This window comes from Bradysia coprophila, unplaced genomic scaffold (assembly GCF_014529535.1).
Source record: "Bradysia coprophila strain Holo2 unplaced genomic scaffold, BU_Bcop_v1 contig_138, whole genome shotgun sequence".
NCBI classification, from domain to species: Eukaryota; Metazoa; Arthropoda; class Insecta; order Diptera; family Sciaridae; genus Bradysia; species Bradysia coprophila.
The window spans coordinates 8079842-8095304 of record NW_023503409.1 but is presented as its reverse complement, the minus strand read 5'-3'; the positions used below and the strand labels follow the sequence as shown (position 1 = coordinate 8095304).

Genomic DNA, 15463 nt, shown 5'->3' with positions numbered 1-15463 from the left:
CCACTCATCCAGTCTCACAAGGTCTAACAAATCCAAAATGAGACCACTCATCCAGTCTCACAAGGTCTAACAAATCCAAAATGAGACCACTCAGTCAGTCTCACTACGTCTAGCAAATCCGAAACCAGACCACTCATCCAGTCTCACTACGTCTAGCAAATCCGAAACCAGACCACTCATCCAGTCTCACTACGTCTAGCAAATCTGAAACCAGACCACTCATCCAGTCTCACTACGTCTAGCAAATCCGAAACCAGACCACTCATCCAGTCTCACTACGTCTAGCAAATCCGAGACCAGACCACTCATCCAGTCTCACTACGTCTAGCAAATCCGAAAGCAGACCACTCAGTCAGTCTCACTACGTCTAGCAAATCCGAAAGCAGACCACTCAGTCAGTCTCACTACGTCTAGGAAATCCGAAACCAGACCACTCAGTCAGACTAGAACATCCTCAAATGAGTCTAAAGAGAGACGTCTCATGAATTTTGGATGAACTCCGATGAACTATTTCGATAAATTCTCGGTCTCAAATATTCTCAAAGGCTCGAAATACGTAGTCTCACGGCCATACAAAAGTTTCGGTCTCAAAAAGGGTCTCAAATACGTTTTTTTTTTCACCGGGGCTGCATGTGTGCCAACATGACCGGTTGTTTCATTCATAAAAGCTTAACACCACACTGAATTTCAACTACACCACAAATTTACACTTCATCAAGAGGGTTCAAATTCCTGTTGTACTGAAAGTTACTGAAACAATACATTGGCAAAATTGAAAAATTTTAATTTTGCGAAATTGACAGCTCATCTGATTTCATAAATGAAATTAAGAGTCGTGTTGTTGTTGGTGTATCGTCAGTAAAACGTAAGACGATTATGATTAATTTTTAAGTAGAAACCGCTAATATATAGACATAAGCACCATCTGTGTGTGTATAGCAACATTAAGTGGCTGATGTCTTAGAACAGTTTTTTTTAGCACCACACTTGACAGACAGTCAGAGTGCACCATAAGTTTTTGTTAAAACAATTTCAAAGTTTGTAATTATTTGGTAAATTACTTGTGTTCCGTACATTGCAAATCATTCTGTTGAGAAGAACCAGTAATTACTTCATTGAAGTAAGTTGTTGCATAGAACACAGTTTCATAACTCAGCCCAAATGTGTTTTATTTACCCTCACAACCATATCACCGGCTACTAACCATTTTTTGAATGACGTGTCTGGACTGGGTAGGACGGACGCTTGGGAAAAACATTATTTCCAAACCTTAACAGAGACTACAAATTGAAGTTGTTTACTCATAAACATAGACGAATGGAAAAATTTTTTATGTTTACAAACATTTTAGTATCCCTCACTCTCAGGTCCGTTTCTAAATTATTCCTCAGGAATCCTTATCAGTTTTCACATCAATGGTTTCTCATGATAGACTTGACACTGAATTTGCATTTTAAATTTAAAGGAAACAAACAACTTTCGGCATGCGCTATTGTCCGAACCGATTTCAAATAGATTTTCCTTTTATTTGCAAGGAGCCTTTGCTTATAAGCTATTCCAGAAATCCATGCTTTCACGTTTGTTGATGGGTTGAAAGGGATCTTCCATGAGATTATTAAGAATCCCGTGTCCTCATAGGATCCAGACATTTTTTTTTGCAAATTTTGGGGGCTACCACACGAACCTTGTAGACTGTTTGTTTCGTATGCGAGATTCCCCGACATCATTCCAATCGCTTAAAAAGTATCTTAAGAACGCACACTTAACCGATTTCATTTACTTCTCTTTTAGAATGATTACCGACGTGCAATTGGCGATTTTCTCGAACGTATTGGGAGTGTTTCTATTCCTGCTCGTTGTGGCATACCATTACATAAACGCTAATATGGGCAGGTAAATTCCGTGTTCTATTAAGATCGAACTGTGCAGTTTTTCTGACAGTTTTCCTCAATTTCACAGACCATCCACATCGTCAAAGCATAAGTAGAATATACAAACCATAGAGCGTACAATTCCAGATACATTACCAACTGCAACAAATTTATCCAGCAATGTTAACATTTTCATTCGAATAAAATGTAAAATTGAATCGAAGTAAATTCAGTGATTTTAAGTGAAAACGCTTTTTAGAACTAACAGTGAAATATTAAAAAACTCGGAGGATACGTCTTTATGCTTAATGTTTGTATGGTAGTGATGTATTACGAAAGGTTACTAAAGAATTTCGCCAAATCTGTTCACGATTCGATGTAAAAACGAAGGTTCAACGGAAACTTACATCCAGTATTTGCGGCTCGGATTAGAATTTTGTTTTTAATTAAAATCAAAAAAATCTCCAGCTGATGATGAACAGAATGTTTCAGGTTGAGAAACAAAGCCAAATCAGAATCGGTTTCCAAAAATGTCCCGATGTGGTAGCTTTTCGTGGTTGTATTACTTCCTGAGGTTTTTTCTGGGTTTCTGAGAATTTCGTAAAATTGAGTAGCATAAACTCGAAAAATTCATAGTTCCACAGAAAGTAACGACAGTAAAACTTGGCTCGGCAGTCGAATATTAACCTTTTTTGCAGTTTTGAAAAATTCCGTACCAAAGGCAATGTGGGACACTTCGTCTGGTGAAACATTTTCGGTCAGAGAGTAATGGGTAATTTCTTAAGACGTCACTGTACTAACAGCTAGTTAGTTAATTGTTGCAAATTACAAATGAAATTTTTGGAATGTCTGTCTTGTCACAGATAAGTTGAAAGTTCAATTTGACTGGTCGTGGCACAATACGTATTATTGTATGTAAGTATTATTAGCGTCTGAGGTGGAAATAAGGTCAGCTCATGGCAAGATTATCAGTAGGACAGTTGGTGTGGAATCTATTACTTAATTTGATGTAACTTTTTTTGGAAAGGTAAAATTACAATCTTCAGGGAGCCCACTCCTCCTTGATTCCTTAAATCTCCTTGATTTTCATAAATCCTCCTGAAACCTCCTTAATCTCCTCAAACTCCTTATTTTTAGTTTCACTTTAGTTAAAACATCTAACATTTTAATTCTGACTGCGGAACCATATATATTCAAAACCGCTCCTCGCTTACTTCACCAAAAAAGGCTCATGAAACCTAATAATAATTCAACAAATGAGAACGATAGTGCTAAAAGGTACTTGCAAACCCTATTGCTTCAATTGTTCTTTTCATCGATTGTGTTGATGCTGCTGGCAACTTAATCATTTATTTTCAATCAATTGTTAACTTTCGTCTGGTGTGTATCGTGTTTGAGAAAAGTTTGGCCATCTGGTTAAGTTAACCAATGCGTATTTATTCCTCAATCATAGGAATGCTGATCCTGAGCGAGGATTTAGCGTAAATAAATTTGTGTTTCCCGAAATTTCAAGGAGCAGCTGTTAGAAGAAACGATTGCGACTATTCGGATAGATAGAATACTTTGTATCTCTACGATAAAGTGGAAGATTTTCCAATTATTTGAAAATTGTTAGACCACTGCTCGTCGGCCCGTAAAAGATATTTTTTGCATTTAGATGTAGAAAAAGGGCGAAAGGCGTTATTAGCAAAATCGAAACAAAACGAGTCAGACAAAAACGAAAAGCATAACAAAGAGGCCAAAATTCAAAGCATCGAACGCATCGAAGCTGAAATAGCAGAGGAGACTTTAAAGTTAAAAGTCGCCGCAAAGTTAATTTATGATGGTAATAACACTTCGTTAGCTGTAGCTAGCGAACTTAAATTAGATAAATCAGCAGTGGCCAAGGCACAGATGATTTTAAATGCAGGCATTACAAGTAGTAAGAAGATAAAATAAAAAAAATAAAATAAAAAAAGTCAAAAAATTAAGTAACTAGGCTAGTTTTTTTTAAATCTAACTACGGTGAACTTAGGGTACGTTGGGTATCTTATCTAGAGTAAACATTTTTTGGAAAAATCTTCGATAAAATATTTGTGAAAAAATCGGAAAATATTTTCCAAAGAATATTCTCTGAGAAACACCAGAAAATCTACTTCATTTCTTAATACATGACTTTCCAACAATCTAAAAAACAATGCCCGAAGGGCATCGTCCTTTTTAAAAATCTAAAAAGTAGGTAGGAGTGTTCTGTGGGGTGATTAGATGTGGAAAAGTCGGCTTTAGACCTAGGTTAGGACTGAGGCCGTACCTCGGACCTAATGATTTTATCATTGATTTCGGTAGTGCTTTTGATGCTGATTCAGGAAATGTGGGTCAAAATTTTTTTTTATGCGTCGCTTGGCCGCTAGGTGGCTTCAAAGTCGGAATTTTTGAAATTTAAAACAGCTGCCATTTCGCGTAAAATTAATGGATTGGCGTGAAATTTATGTCTAAAGGGTTTTCGAGGTCGGCGCTTCCAATAAAACACATTTGAGAGCGGTCAGAAGCGTGTGAGCGGCCGCAAATAGCAAAAAACTGCTTTTTCTGACAGTTTTTCTCGATTTTCTCTAAAATTTGTCGATGGATTTTTTTGATATGCACATCAATCGATAGCCACTGGAAATACCTATCGATTGATGTGCATATCAAAAAAATCGTTGGAAGCGTTTTCGAGAAAATTCGGAAAATGTACCAAAACATGGCAACAACTTCGACGTTGGTACGGCGACAAGATGACGTCGTAGAGTTTTGGTCTCTTCAGAGAAAATGTTCACAAAAGAAAGTTGAGGGGGGTCCTTGAACAAAATTTTTATGTCCGAGGTCAGTAGATCGATTTGAGATTTTAAGTCACTCGACGTCCCAAGAGTCTCAATGTGCGGCACCAAAATTTCATTTTACAGTAGATGTCTTTAAGTCGCTTGGATTTTGTATACAACAACATCATCATAACGCATCGATTCTTAGACAAAAATCTATTTCCCAAAGTTTGGACCATCAATAATCTGATCTAATCTAATGTAAACAGTTGATGCTGGATCATTTTCCTAAAAGAATTCGAAAATTTGGATGTGCCTGTTTCGATGCATATTTATGAATTAAATTACCTGCGAAAAGATAAGGCCTATCGATTCCACAACATTTCGTCATCAAACACTAAATATTTTAAATTTTATATTAAAATATTCGAGTTTTGATTTCAACTCTTACGAAATTCCATCAATACAACGAACCATTTTGTAAACATCAACAATATTTCGCTTTTTCAAAACGTCAAAATGGCAGTACTGAACGTACTAGATCAATAGGTGTAAAAAATCGTTCATTTTTGTGAGCGCTTAAATTTGAAAAAGTTCATACTTCACATGCAACGGGATACTGACTGATTGTTGTACTATTTTGCCATTCAATATGTTTAAGTTGAGATACACAAAATTAACATTGCAAATTTTTAAGTCTATGTAAAAAAAATCAAATTTTTACGGTAATTTGCTGTACATCGATGACGTGGGATCGCTGTGACGATTGTAAATTGTTTGACACCATCTATTTTACTACATTTTCAATAATTTTAAAGTGAAATATTTGCTTCGGTTCAACTGAATTCATCCTTTTACAAATTGTTATAGGAAAGCAGTTTTACCTTTTAAAATCTGGAACGAATAGATGGTTTCGTGGATTGACCTAAATTTTAAATAATCTTTTGCGACGTCCGAACGGATCTTAATTAAATGGCCACGTTACCCCGTTACATGGCGAATGAATCGCATAGGTTATAAATGTAAAACTTCTTGAACCAATTTTTCAAAGATTCAGAATTTTCAGTCAATTTTTGAAATTAAGAACCATTTTCAATGTTCATGATGTAAAAAGTCGTTAATGGTTAGTACTCTAAATTATGGAGCGGTTATCCAAAGAAAGAAACGCGGGGGACACACTACATCTAATGATAATTATTGCTTATTTCAATACAAATAATTCACCTACCGAGATGATTAGCGTTGCCGTGATGATGGAGTGAATTTAATTTTTATGTAAAATCGCCAAAGGTCCTACCCAAAAGTAGATTATAAGTATTGAAGGATTAATTTAAATAGATTATGCAGACTGTAGTTTTTGCACTGAGTCAGTAATGCAAGAGTGCCTGCATAAAAAATTTTCACAAACGATTTATCTATCTCATGAAGAAAAACTAGGATGATGCTTAAGCAGCTTTAGCTGCTTAGGATGTCACTCCTTTTGAGTTTACTACTGTGTTTGGACCATCAGCAACGAATGAGATATATAAGAGACTAGTATATCCTTAATATGACTTTGGAAAGTCAAAAACCTTTCGAATTGATCAAATTTAATCCAAAATCTCATATTTTAAAACTCCTGAAATGCTCCTTAAATTATCAAAATATCCTTCTTTATTCCTTAAAAAGGAGGCCAAATTTTGAGTGGGCTCCCTGAATCTTTTACTTCATTTGTTTTAACCATAGAGTTACACTCGAGAGATGGCGCTGCCCATCAGTATCACTCTATGGGTTTAACATATGTTTTGATATATAAGACGATAGCTAGAGCTCATTGCTTATTTTTTCATCGTGGTTCCGATAGCAGGTGTCATAGAGGATACATTTTCGTTAGATGATGCCATGAGAATACACGATTTTTCGTACAGTAAAAAACTGACCGACAGACCAATTTCGTACCAAAGCTGTGCTGAGGAATAAACGATTTATTGACAGCCTAAACTTGGTCTTAAAAAATTGGTATAATTATATTCAGCGTAGAGTTACATAATTTTCTTCTTAACAACTTCAACTAAATTACTTAGACTAACTAAACGTAAAACAACTAGATTTTGATTCACAACACTATTCACTCAAAGTAAATGAAATCCCTGTTGGGTCTGATTATGATCCATCATACTTATAATGGTTTAAGGTATGACCCAGACGAAGTTATCGACCTATAAATGAATTCATTAGTTTTTCCCTAAGAACTTTCTTCCTGTATTTAGAAAGGTCCTCACATCATCGAAACAACAATTACCTTAAATTTTCTTCAAACATTTTATTGTGTATCGGTTCGTTGTCTCTAAATTCCGATAATATCCGTTCCAATTTCAATTTTATATCGGTGAATGTTGGCCGTTCAGTGGGTACAGTTCTCCAACAGGATAACATTAACTCGTATCTAGATCGAGAAACGAGATGCGTTCAATTTTTATCAACCAAAAATCTGACTCCTCTTACATGTTATCATCACAATTCGGTGGCTTTTCCATTCTATATCCTTCGATCAGTAGTTTTAATAGATTTCCGGTTTGTATTGACGGATATGGGGTACTGCCTAGAGTTACAATTTCATACAGCAGAATGCCATAGGACCAACTTTTGAGAGGAGAGAATTGTTATGTGATGAAGAAATGTTGTTGGTGAATCGGACACTTACACATCACTGTGACTGGTATACATTTGAAAGGTCATCGATTCCAATGCCAACCATTTGATGGGTAGCTTCCCATCGGTCTCTTTCTTGTACACATTTTCTTGATAAATGTCTCGGCTAAGTCTGTTGACGGATTTATTACTTGAGATAGGATTCTATGCTTTGAACTCATCGAAGTCGTTTCTTACCCAAAGTCGGCTATTTTAACAGTAAAATCGGAGCACACACAAACATTACGAGCGGCCAGATCACGGTGAATGACTTTGTTAGATGTAAGGAACTCCTGTAGCAGTCAAAGATTAGGCTAATATAATTGCTGAATTGACTACACTTAAACTTACCATTCCCATCGCAATTTGTAAAGCGAATGACAACAGATCCTTTTTCGTCAAAATCGGCTCTGAATTGTGCACAGGCTTGTTCACTTTACTCTGCAGATCGTAGCCGGGATTTTCCACAAACGCATTACCATAATCCAGGTAGCTCAACAATTTATTCTTTTGATTTTTTCTGCAGTCACAATCTTTCACACTGACCCTTATTTCCTCTTCAATTATATCCACATAAGATTTGCATGAATTGCCACAGTTATGCGTAAATAACGGTTTCGGCTTCAAATTGTCGCTGCATTCGTCGTACAATTTATTGATAATTAAATTTTTGATGCCCACCGGTAAACTGTCGTCTACGGTGTGTAGATTTTTCTGTTTAATCAGATTTTTCTCTGGCACGCACGAACCGAAGTTAACATCACTCTCGACTGGTTTTTGAAATGAACAGTCCTCAGCAATGGTAACATTTGAAAGAGATGCTTTCGATGACGAACATCTCATGATCTTTTGCCAATAGTTTCTACTTAAAAATATTGAGTTAGTGTGCAGGAAGAACAGCGGAAGAAAAAATTGGCAAACCTTAGAAAATCTAGAAGATTTCCCCTACTGCAATACTCTGTTAATATCATCATCTTCTCAATGTCCTTCATACAGTGTCCCACAATTCCAACAATATTTGGATGTTTATCCACTGATCTCATGACCTCTACTTCTTGACAAAAATTACGCATCACATCAAATGTGACCATATCTTGGAAAACAGTAGTTATTATTGCTGAGATTTTTGCGATGGAAAACTGTGTTACCTTTAAGCCTTTTCACAGCCACTTCCTTACCGGTTGGTATTAAAATTCCTCTGCTAACAAATCCGAAAGCACCTTCACCAATTCCATCTAAAATATCAATATCGTCTTCGTCAATCTCCATGCCATCGTTTAGGAAAGACTTTTTTATCTCTTCCTCGAGCAAAAGTATTTTGTCCTCGGTTTTTATTTCTGCAGGTCGCTGCTTCTCCAGTCCCTACAAAATAATGAATTTGTCAATCATTGTAGTTTGACCGCTTTGTAAAAACCTTTCCTGACCTCAAAGTATACCTTTCTATGGCGTCGTCGTTCAGATCTTGCTTTGAAATGAATGAACGTTGCAATCGACAACCCCACAAAGATAGCACCAATAATTGAACAGCCCATATACAGAATTATTGATTTAGTTTGACTATTGTCTGAAAAGCGAACTTATGTTAGGGTTTCTTCAGATAGAAAGGTGTTCGCGACGGTTCTAGGATCAACCGATCAACTGGATTATTTAAAAAAAAAAAACGAAAAGAAAAGAACACGAAAAGACTCGGGGCCGAAAATGAGGGAGTTTTGAGATTTTTCTCTGGTTTTCGACCCCTTACATGAAAACGTTTTTGAGTATCTGTTTTGGACGATTGATTTTAGGCACTTTCGCAACTCGCGAAATTGCCGAACAACAATCGTCCAAAACAGGTACACAAATAACTATTATTTAGGACTGAGTTTTACGATTGCATGGAATGTTTTGTTTCCATTTATTGATTTGCTTTCATTCAGAACGCAAACTTGGCTGTTGAATGTGCACTATTTACCACAAGAAATTTGTTACTTCGTTCGATCTAAGTATAATTAACGGATTAAAACAATCTATCACAAAGGCAAAGATCACAGCGTTTTGTTTCATGTGAAACCCTCTTAGAATCCTTTTTTTTCTTACCCACATCAGGAACAGTGTGCAAAGATTCCGGTACACTACGGGAGATTATTCCGCCCAATGAAAATGCGGTTATTTGGACGTAATATCGATCTCCAAACAATTGAACATCTTCAAAAACTTCATGTGTGCTTTCCTTGTGAAACAAAAATAATTCGAGTAAACACTTATGTAGAAACAAATCAAATCGAAGGTATAACTTTACCCCTGACACATTTTTCGCATAAGAATTGTTAGAATTGCCTATGAGTATTTCATATGACCTGGGTTGTCTCTCCGGTTTATCCCAAGAAACATTCATTCGATACAGACTAAGTGAAGAGAAAGATGCCTGAACGCTTATATTTGTCGGTGGGTATGGTGCTGAAATCACAATCGAAAAATATTCAAATTTACGAAATAATTCAATCGAAGCGAAATCCGTTTTACTAACGACAAATTTCCAAATTTATGTCCTCGGGATACCAGTCCCAGCATGTTGGTGTTTGTATTTCGATCCAATCAACAACACTCGATTCATCACCTAATCTATTTGACCCTCGGATGCCAATTACTGGTTCAGCTGATCCGAAAGTCTGGTCACGGATCACATAATGGTACAACAGTTCAGGCTGTAATGGTCAACGAAAGTTTACGTTTAAGCAAAAATTTTCTAGGCCTCAAAAAGGATAGACTTGCAGACAATCATTTTTGGTGAACAATTAACCTTTCAGAAACAGCAAGCAAAATTGTCCAGTGCGTCTATTTATGTAAGCAAATTCGACAGAAAATCTTTTACTTCTTTCATGTTAACATTATCCGCGAAAGGTTAAAATTTATTTATTTTTGTTTAACCTTTCACAAGCAGTTTGATTTATCGCGTCTACTACTTCCTACGATCCGACAAACTTTTTAGAAGACTGATATTAAATCTTTTACTTCAATAGTTTAAACATGGTGTTGTCACATAGTGTGTCATATCTTAGAGTTTGTCATTTATTCTATCAGTCATTGTCGATAACAGATGGTGAAAAGGTGAAAGACAAATGATTTTATAAACGGTGTTGGCAATCACTAACCTTACTTATTGATTTTGTTTGAATGTTGCCGTCTTTATCTGTCCTATCGTACAATAGAATTTGGTAATGGCATGTTCGATCTTCGGCTGGATCCCAAGTTACAAAGACATCAAACATTTTATTTGACGTCTTGCTCACTTCCAATTTATATTCAGATTTTTCGATTTTGGAGGCAGTGTATTCTGACGGCAATGTTTTGATTAAATCCAAATGTACCGCATTCGTATATTGATAGTTGGGAAGCATTAGAGTTACTGTTATGTTGTAAGTTACATTTGGCGTCAGTTCTTTTATTGGAATCAGCGTGGAATTTGTCTGTAAAATGATGAAAATAAAATTATAATTTAGTGCATTGTTCACCAACAAGGATATCCACATCGGTATATGATCACCCACTACATCCTCTACAATAAGACTTCTTGTTTTGTGATTCAATAAAAATGATAACTAAGTTCCGATTATGAAAGATATTCTCCTTCGTGTTATATAAGTACTTCAACATACCACGATGGAAATGTGAAATGTTAATAAAAACAACTGTCGTTATTTGTGATTCACATCCTAATCAATGTGGCAAACGGTTCAGCTGTTTAGCACACGTATTAGTCTAGCACTTTGTAACACTCTTCTAACATAAGTGTGCGATTGATTGATACATGTCACGATAACTTTTTTCAATGTATGGTTTAGCCTCCGTATCAAACATAATAACATTTTTACCCAATATAAAAACGGCTTGAAGAATCAATTACCATCCAAGATTAATGCGAAAATGAAGAACAAATATTTCATTGCTATTTTTGTGTGCATTATAGGGATCCTTTTTCACCATTTGTTTTAGTTATTTGCGAAATTCAAAAATAGAAAGCGATTTCGTGCAGTTCCGAACATTCTTTTCCCGCAATAGATCATACTTGAGACATCCATAAGAGGCAAATACGAAAGGTAATTGAATTAGCGTACAAGAGGTGAAGGTAGAAAAATACCCCAGATTTCGACGAAATTTTTTTGTTTTTCGATAGAAAAATGATTTTACAACGATATTATAAGTATTTTAAGCTCAACACCTAAAAGGAAAACCCGTTCCAACCTATCAATCTGAGCGAGCTAAATAATCATAACAAATATTTACATTTTCGAGTGTGTTATGTGTATTGTATGTACATTGTACACATTCTTTAGTATACCAAGAACGCCGTCATGAAGCAACAAACAATGTTTTTGCCGTTGCTATTCCCAAAATTAAAGACATTTAATATTAATCCAATTTGGTCAAAAAGATCGTTTTCTACTCAACATGAAAGGAAATTTTTTATTTGTAAATTCTACTTTTAGAACACTCACAATGTAAAGAATCTTTTCGGCAAACGTATACGAATGTTCTATCTTCACTATATACAGATTTCCTTTAACATTTTCCTTGTGTGAGTAGTCAAACTGTCCATAATGGTTACTATCGGAAGCGTTGCCATCAACAATTTCAATAACCAAGGATGTGTCGTCGCGACATCGCAAATTGATTTTAAAATCAGCCGCATTTATTCTCTCCGGATCGGTTTCATTAAATTTGCGTGTTTGGCATATTTGCTCGTAACACTCCTGTAATGTCTGAAAATAAAAGCTCTCATGAATACAAACATTGTCGTTTTGAATTTATCTAAATAATTTATGCCCCAGAATTCAGACAGCTGAGTCTTACTATTATAGTGCGCTGTGGGTAAAGAAGAACTACCAACTACATCCAACGTTTCAAACTTAGTTTACATGCTTATGGAAAGTAAAGTGCACTTTACATCACTGTTTGCGCCAGGGAAAATGCACGTTCCGCAAACCTCACACTTGCCTAAACAAATATTTACAAACAGTGACGTAACATGCTATTTCAGCCTAAAGTTTTTTTCTCAACATGTTATGGAGGGAGTCTTTCTGAAGGCTAGTATAAAATCATAATCCTTAGCAAAGACTGCATATCAGATTTTCTCGAAATTTTCTTGAAAATGCTTTTGAAGAAATTAAAGAAAATATTTTCCCCGTAATAGGTTTTGCTACGCTAAGATCTAGTATTATTAAATCTACTACTTCATTTGTTTATATATTACCTATTGTTTGACTAAAAATCTTTTACTTATTTTGTTTTCAACATTCATTTTAAACAGTTACGAGGTGTGTTGAAGGATTCGATTTAATTGGGTCGGGTAGAATTCTGCTTCACAAAAAACTTCTTTATACCTTGCTTCAAGAGGTGACTCTGTAAATCATGTTATAAAACAAACTTTGACTAAAGGAAACTTTTCTAAACAATTTAATTACCTAAAATAGCCAAATCTAGTGCTTCAAGTCAAACAAACGTAAAAGGTGGACTAAGTTTCTAACGTACTTTGGACGACTGTGGACGAAGTACGAAATGTATAAATCCACAGACTAATCAGATTAATTGAATGACATACGAGGAACGTCATCTTAAATTTTCTCAGATTATAATAGGCTGTTGTATGTACAACATGTTCTAGGAATTCGATTAACATAATCCAATAAAATTTATTTGATTTTATTGTTTTCATATTATTGATGTCTATAAATGTTTTCCAGGTAAGCGTTTTCCCCTCCTTTCTCGAGTTTCTGAAACAGCTTACATCGCATCACAACACATATATAAACGGTACATAATTTATGTCGTGTCAGTATCATTATTCTTACTTTGATTACATGGATGTTGTTATATACACATCCGTTCTTCTCCTTTAATGTAAGTCATTATTCGTAACGAACAAAATTCTTGTGGAAACCAATAGATAATCAACAAATGGATTTATCGGTTACACAAATATCAGGTAACTCGAGTTTTTCATTTGATATGCTAATACGAGGTGCAAGTATGTATGATAAGAGATGATGACTTTGTGTTCAGTCTGTTACTTATACAGTAGACAAGCTTCACTTGCAATCAGTAATCAGCCAGTGGTTGATCTTCAAAAATGAACTTCTAATAGAAACAGAAGAAGATTGACGTTTTACTTTCAGGTAAACATGCACCTCCTGTTATTATATTGATAAGGAAGATCGTAAAATCATCATTTTTTACACTACATTGACTACAAAGTTCAAACTATAGATATTCATTTTGTAAAACAAGTAGCAAGTGAATGTTGCACCCGAAAGATTGAATCATTGGAGAAAGAGTTACGAAAAAAGGAGGGCATCTACCACAATCCCTGAATGACAATTTCCTTTTTTGACTGAAAAATTATAATTTTTCAATTTCAAAAGGGAACAGCTTTTTAGAGGGAGTGGTTTGACAATAAATTATAATTAGATATGGCTGGAGTGCCATCTGTAAATACAACATGCACCTAAACTTACCGCATTGGAATATTTCATACAGGATGCCGTACAGCTAGCTGTTCGATAAAAGAGCAGATCGTCCTTATAGCTCTTCAGCTTCATGGGATCACAACTGACATTGTCAAATAAAACAGCCACGCAAAATAGTTGAATGTATTTGAAAATTATCGCTTGCATGTTATAGTCTATTAGTGAATCAGTAGTAAGTGTTATATTGTTGCGGCATTTTTGCACGTTAGCGCATTGGTTTCGAACCAGTTCACATGATTTTATTTTAAATGCAAAAAAATTCGTTGTCGTTGCCAGTCTTTTTTATATGTTGTCCTTTTCATAAAAAGAGAACGCTAAAATTCATTCGTCTCAAACTCGCCCGGTTATTAACCCTATGCTATTAATAATATCTGGAGTATGGAGGATATCGAGACAAACGAGGTGTTCTGTCAACTAGAATGAATTTCAACACTTTTCTATATACTTCGCGAACTTCAATAATTTCGATTCTTCATTTTCATACGTATTATAGTTTCTGTTATAGATAGTGACGAAAGAAATAAGCGATGACGTGTTTAACACTTAGACCAAAAATACAGCGAACGTCAGTGAAATTTATACAGTAATAATGCTTCAGCCACAAGTGTGCTATTCCAGGTACACCCATATAAGCAGTTATATTTGTGTGTCGAAACCAGATGAAAAACAGCTGAATTAAATTCCTACCTATAAGAATTTCACCGATAACCACTGTGAGTTAACCTGTTACATACGGCTGTCATCTGTTATCGACAACGACAGCAATAACTAACGACAAGCTCTGACCGATGAGGTCTTATATAGCAAAAGACATGTTCAAAACAAATGGAGTAAAAGATTTCTGAAATAAATCTCTGAAAATCTTCGATCAAATGAAGTAATAGATCAGATAGTAAAACCATATACGGTAAAACTGTTAGTATGCTTGCCGTCTGCTTGAAGATCGATAAGAGCTACTGTTACTCCTCTTAGCATCTATTTATTGATTCAAACCACGGCAGAGTAAAATAAACCAGGCAGTAGCGCTTCATTTTCGAAACGTCAAATAAGGGACCTAATACACGGGATGAAAATGAACTCAAATGAACACTGACATAAATTGAAAATTTTTATTCGCAAAATATCATGGGCTACTAGATTATTCAGGTCCCTAGTCAAACAAGCGCTCCTGCCTGGTTAACTTTACTCTGTCGTGTTCAAACTAACTAAAAAACACCGTTAAAACAATTGAAAAATCATATTAAGTGAATAACATAGCAGACAAAAGAAAACATCTGAAAATATTCACACAAAAAATCCACCTCCACCGACTCCATGGAAATCCATTGATGAACTTCAAGTTTCTTTTCAATTTTCTAATTGTGAATAGCTGACATCGCATCTATCATTTCCAATATAGCTTTTTCTTTACAAAAATAAACAACAAAACAACCGTACCAGGTTGAACTCGATTTTTGTAGGATTTCTTCACGTATGAATACTGTAAAATGACTTTCCGACTACAACTGTTAGAAGATTAAGTTTATCTAGCTTGTTGATGATAAGTGTTTACGATTGATATTTATTTATAACTTCCTGATCCCAGTCTCGCACAGAAAGAAAATGTGTTTCTTATTGTGCAAAAATATGAGCAAATCGATCC

The 15463-nt window shown here is 35.3% G+C and overlaps 2 protein-coding genes across 10 annotated transcripts in view; one reads left to right on the top strand and one right to left on the bottom strand.

The window, feature by feature from the left end:
- The first annotated feature begins 976 nt into the window (after positions 1 to 976).
- LOC119073905 (dolichyl-diphosphooligosaccharide--protein glycosyltransferase subunit 4) lies at positions 977 to 2099 on the top strand. The gene is made up of 3 exons (XM_037179795.1): positions 977 to 1120; positions 1792 to 1893; positions 1960 to 2099. Exons 2-3 carry the CDS (start codon positions 1793 to 1795, stop codon positions 1985 to 1987), a joined length of 129 nt encoding a protein of 42 aa, XP_037035690.1. The 5' UTR covers positions 977 to 1120; position 1792; the 3' UTR covers positions 1988 to 2099.
- A 4530-nt stretch (positions 2100 to 6629) lies between these two features.
- Positions 6630 to 15463, bottom strand: part of LOC119073827 (tyrosine-protein kinase receptor torso-like) — a 19846-nt gene continuing 11012 nt past the window's right edge. For 4 of the 9 annotated variants that reach the window (XM_037179625.1, XM_037179626.1, XM_037179629.1 and 1 more), the window contains 15 exons: positions 13810 to 14115; positions 11794 to 12057; positions 10450 to 10764; positions 9825 to 10002; positions 9597 to 9754; positions 9395 to 9527; positions 8743 to 8882; positions 8467 to 8680; positions 8240 to 8411; positions 7670 to 8180; positions 7517 to 7611; positions 7332 to 7451; positions 7133 to 7270; positions 6930 to 7073; positions 6630 to 6846 (listed from right to left, as the gene is read on the bottom strand). In XM_037179625.1, the coding sequence (XP_037035520.1) occupies positions 6807 to 6846; positions 6930 to 7073; positions 7133 to 7270; positions 7332 to 7451; positions 7517 to 7611; positions 7670 to 8180; positions 8240 to 8411; positions 8467 to 8680; positions 8743 to 8882; positions 9395 to 9527; positions 9597 to 9754; positions 9825 to 10002; positions 10450 to 10764; positions 11794 to 12057; positions 13810 to 13968 (2781 nt within the window). In that variant the 5' untranslated portion in view covers positions 13969 to 14115 and the 3' untranslated portion in view covers positions 6630 to 6806. Of the gene's footprint in view, positions 6847 to 6929; positions 7074 to 7132; positions 7271 to 7331; positions 7452 to 7516; positions 7612 to 7669; positions 8181 to 8239; positions 8412 to 8466; positions 8681 to 8742; positions 8883 to 9394; positions 9528 to 9596; positions 9755 to 9824; positions 10003 to 10449; positions 10765 to 11793; positions 12058 to 13809; positions 14180 to 15463 lie in introns of all 9 variants that reach the window. The other 5 variants (XM_037179624.1, XM_037179628.1, XM_037179633.1 and 2 more) reach the window with 3 other exon arrangements.

Bases quoted from the DNA above. Each gene is read 5' to 3' on its own strand.
- LOC119073905 (XM_037179795.1), top strand. From the start codon at position 1,793: ATGATTACCGACGTGCAATTGGCGATTTTCTCGAACGTATTGGGAGTG. The intron at 1,894-1,959 runs GTAAATTCCGTG...TCAATTTCACAG, and splicing joins ATAAACGCTAATATGGGCAG to ACCATCCACATCGTCAAAGC.